This window comes from Aulonocara sp. 'chitande type north' Nkhata Bay, linkage group LG3, assembly GCF_057382095.1.
Source record: "Aulonocara sp. 'chitande type north' Nkhata Bay isolate Kocher_YH1m ecotype deep benthic linkage group LG3, A_spYH_male_GT1.1, whole genome shotgun sequence".
Classification (NCBI taxonomy): domain Eukaryota; kingdom Metazoa; phylum Chordata; class Actinopteri; order Cichliformes; family Cichlidae; genus Aulonocara; species Aulonocara sp. 'chitande type north' Nkhata Bay.
The window spans coordinates 30,805,772-30,810,667 of NC_141346.1; the positions used below are offsets into that span (position 1 = coordinate 30,805,772).

General features: G+C 40.4%; 1 protein-coding gene across 1 annotated transcript; it reads left to right on the forward strand.

The window, feature by feature from the left end:
• Positions 1 to 3,225, forward strand: LOC147335099 (GTPase IMAP family member 8-like). Its single transcript, XM_086276062.1, has 2 exons — positions 1 to 137; positions 1,067 to 3,225. Exons 1-2 carry the CDS (start codon positions 113 to 115, stop codon positions 3,223 to 3,225), a joined length of 2,184 nt encoding a protein of 727 aa, XP_086132188.1. The 5' UTR covers positions 1 to 112.
• The last annotated feature ends 1,671 nt before the right edge of the window (positions 3,226 to 4,896 follow it).

Sequence of the window (4,896 nt, forward strand, 5' to 3'; positions counted from 1 at the left end):
AGACACGTTTCCACACGTTCCAACACCGCAGAGCGATAAAGAGGAAACTGCTGAGCAGCAGAACATCAGCAGAGCCAGAAAATCACACATCAATTGCCAATAAAAGACAGACATGGCCAGCAAACACACTAGTCCTGGTGAGTACATTTCAAAATACTAATCTATAACATTAATTTTATATAAAGGCAAATAAAAGTCAACAGCCACTTATTAAACCAAACATGTATCAGATCCTAGACATTATTTTAATTTATGTCCTTGTTTGATCTATCCCTTTAACAATTTCTCTTTGTTATTACTACTTTTAATGGTACTTTGTACACTGTGATTCAAATCAGAATTTTAGTCTACAAATCCAAAAGCTGGTTCATGAAATGCCCAACATGAACATCAACTCTCAAAAGTTAAAAGAAAAGTTTGACTGAAAAGTTATTTTCTTTTATTAAAGCTTAGAGTCAGAAAGAACGTAGGAACAGAATTGTTTTTCAATTAATGTCATCTGGAGTTTCTTGATGACACGAGAAGTGGGAAAAAAAAGATTTGAACAGTTTTCCTACAAAACTACAGAGGAACAAAAGAAGGAAGGTGTTTTCTTGTTCGTCTCCTTCAACATTTGTTCTGTTCACTAATAAACATGATTCTTTACCCCGCTTCAGATTAATGGTCCACTCACCAAATCTACCAAGACTTAATTTCCTCGTTTGATCCAAGTAGGCACCTACTGGTTTGGAGTCTCTAAACAGTTAAATATTACTATACTGTAGGTATCATCATATATGGCGCACATGAAGAGGAAGTCATACAGAGGTTGAAGGGTGAGGGAGAGATGGTGTCTTGACATCATGATCTATAATAATTGACACAGTAAGAAGGTTACTGGTTCAAATCCTTCTGGGATCTTTTTATTTTTTTCTGGAGTTTGCATGGGTTTCCCACTTCCCAGCTTTCTCCAACAGTCCAGAGACACACTTGACATAATAGAAAATACATATTGTTTGTCTTCAGAGTTTGAATTGTGAATATATTAACTTTAAATTTTACCTTTAAAATGTTTATTACTCTTCAGCAAAACAAGAAGAACCAGAGAAGCCAGAGCTCAGGATTTTGCTTCTTGGAAAAACTGGAGTTGGAAAGAGTGTATCAGGAAACACCATCCTAGGAAAGGAGAATGCTTTTGAATTGACATCATCAGAGTGTCAGAAGGAAAGAGGAGAGTTTGGAGGTCAAAAACTGGCTGTAGTTGAAACTCCAGGTCTGTTTGACACCCGCAAGCCTGAAGAGGAGTTGACAGCAGAGATGGAGAGAGCCATCTGCTTTGCTGCTCCTGGTCCTAATGTGTTCCTGGTTGTGATTCAGGCCAACAGATTCACAGAAGAAGATCAAGAAACAGTGAAAATCGTTCAGAAGATGTTTGGAAAAGGGTCAGCATGTTCCACATTAGTTTTGTTCACCCATGGAGATGACCTAAAGTCAGATGGAAACACCATAGAAGAATTAATCAGTAAAAATCCAGCTCTCAGTGACTTCATCGATCAGTGTGATGGAGGATATCATGTCTTTAACAACAAAGACAAGGATCCCTCTCAGGTCAGAGAGCTGCTGGAGAAGATCAACACCATGGTTCAGAGAAATGCAGGAAGATACTACACAGTTGAAATGTTCAGAGAGGCTGACCTCAGGATTGTTCTTATTGGGAAAACTGGAGTTGGGAAGAGTGTATCAGGAAATACCATCTTAGGAGAAAAATCTTTTAAATCCTCAGCAGGTTTTTCTGTAGTAACGTCAAAGTGTCAGAAGGAAACAGGTCTGTTTGATGGTCAAAAACTGGCTGTAATTGATACTCCAGGTTTATTTGACACCAGAAAAACTGATGAGGAGGTGAAGAGAGAGATCAGTCGCTGCATCCCCTTTGCTGCTCCTGGTCCTCATGTGTTCCTGGTTGTGATTCAGGCCAACAGATTCACAGAAGAAGATCAAGAAACTGTTATCATCATTCAGAATATGTTTGGAGAGCAGTCAGCATGTTACACTATGGCCTTGTTCACCTACGGAGATGATCTTGAGGCAGATGGAGTCACCATAGAAAAAATGATCAATGATAATCCAAATATCACTGACTTCATCAGTCAGTGTGGTGGAGGATATCATGTCTTTAACAACAGAAACAAGAATCCCTTTCAGGTCAGAGAGCTGCTGGAGAAGATCAACACAATGATTGCGAGAAATGGAGGAGAGTACTACACCAATGAAATGTTCAGAGAAGCTCAGAGAGTCATGAACAAACCAGAAGCCGACCTCAGGATTGTTCTTGTTGGGAAAACCAGAGTTGGGAAGAGTGCAGCAGGAAACAGCATCTTAAAGGGAAAAGTATTTAGATCAACATCCTCTTCTTCCTCTGTAACATCAGAGTGTCAGAAGGAAACATGTCAGTTTGAAGGTCAAACACTGGCTGTAGTTGATACTCCAGGTCTGTATGAAACTAAACTAACTGAAGAGGAGGTGAAGAGAGAGATTGTTAGATGCATCTCCTTTGCTGCTCCTGGTCCTCATGTGTTCCTGGTTGTGATCCAACCAAACAGATTCACCAAAGAAGAACAAAAAACTGTGAAAATCATTCAGAAGATATTTGGTGAACAAGCAGCTGATTACACAATGGCCTTGGTAATCCATGAAGATGATGAGAATAAAGACACCTTAGAAGAAGCAATCAAACATCCAGATCTCAGTGACTTTATCAGTCAGTGCGGTGGAGGATATCATGTTTTTAACAGCAGAAACAAGGATCCCTCTGAGGTCAGAGAGCTGCTGAAGAAAATCAACACTATGACTGAAAGAAAAGGAGGATGCTACACCACCAATATGTTTGAAGAGGCAGAGAAAGCCATAAAAACAGAGATGGAACGACTTCGGAAAGAAAATCCAGAGATGACGGCCAAAGAAGCAAGATACAAAGCAGAAAGAAGGAACGAGGTTACTCAGGGGAGTTGGGATGCTGTCATTATGGGAGCTGATAATGTTGGAGCTGGTGCTGGTGCTGGTGCTGGTGCTGGTATTGGTGCTGGTATTGGTGCTGGAATTGGTCTTGGAGCTCGTGTTGGAGCCATAGGGGGTCCAGTGGGGGCTGTAGTAGGAGCGTTAGTTGGAGGTTTTATGGGACTTGCAGCTGGTTTGAAACCAAAATCTGTAACTTTGAAAAGCAAATTAAATGATTGTGTTACACAGTAATAATCAATGAAAAATAACATTTATCAGCAGCTCATTTACAAGAAAAATATATTAGAAGAATAAGAGTAATAGTAATCATTTTTTGAGTATGTGTTGTTTAGTAGATGGACTAAAGAAAAACATAATATATGAGCTGCAAATAAGAAAGACATAAAGTTAATGTTGTTGCAGTTGGGGCTCCAGCTGCCACTGAAGTTGGTGTTAGAGTTGCAGTGCATCCTACTCCCACTGCTACAGGGAAAATCCAGCATTTATTGACGCCATCATTTAGCAGTAACTTATAAAAGTCACATTAACATAAAGACAGAATGTAATCATTGTAGTGTAACTACCTTTGTAATTTTTATTGTTGATTTTTTTTACATGAAATAATACCTTTAATAACATAATAGCTTTTTATTAATTAATTGAATAGGAACTTATTACTGATTATTAGCTTACTTGTAATGATTGGGGAAATATTAAATTCTACTGTAAACCAATCAGTCTGTCAGATTGTGTACAATGTGTTTTGAAGCTGTGGTCTCACATTCAAATTCAGAATTATGAATTAAACAGATTACATTTATTGATGTAAGTTGTTTTCTTGTTGTCTTTTCTAATGAAAAAAAAAACTGAAGTGAACCACGAGCCCTATTTCAGGAAGCCGGTTTAGTGCAAACTCTGACTAAGTATACCCTGAGTTAACGAAAACTCTGGGTTTTCAGTTTCACAAAGCGAGTTTAGATTAATCCTGAGTGAGTCACTATGACAACACACTCCGTGAAGCTAACCTGCCCCCTAGCAGGTTTACTTCAACTAACCCTGACTGTCTCCGCCTCTGTGTCGGAAACCTGACTGTAGGAAGTGTCAGACATGGCGTGTCCCTTCCTTGAAGAGCCAGTAGATGTTGAAGCCCAAATTCTCTGCAGGGCTCTCCGCCGGGAGAGAGTGATTAGAGCGCGTTTGGACATTTCATCATTTGCTGATGATTTTCTGTGTGAACGTTACCGTTTTTCAGCACAATCTATAATTTATTTGAAGAACATCCTCAGGCCTAATATTGCTCATGTGACACATCGCGGACATCCTCTCAGTTCTGTACATATTATTTGTATTGCACTTCGGTTTTTTGCAAACGGGAGCTTTCTGTATAATATTGGTGACGCTGAGCACGTTTCCAAGGCTACCGTCTGTCGGGCAGTCAGGAATGTTACCGTTGCACTGAAACGTCTCCTGCACTCGTTTGTGGTGTTCCCCGGTCATAGACCCACAAGATTTATCAAAGAGGGATTCCACAAAATTGCAGGTAGCAGGATGAACAAAACTTAATTCATGATTTGGTGATACTTGTATCACCAAATCATGCGACCCTGAGCCATGGTCGCATGGGGTTGGGAAGCGTATCTGTAACCGGAAGGTCGCTGGTTCGATCCCCGGGCTCTCTGTCCCGGTCATTGTGTCCTTGGGCAAGACACTTTACCCTACCGCCTACTGGTGTTGGCTAGAGGGGCCGATGGCGCGATATGGCAGCCTCGCTTCTGTCAGTCTGCCCCAGGGCAGCTGTGGCTACAACCGTAGTTTGCCTCCACCAGTGTGTGAATGTGAGAGTGAATGAATAGTGGCATTGTAAAGCGCTTTGGGTGGCTTGAAAAGCGCTATATAAATCCAATCCATTATTATTATTATTAC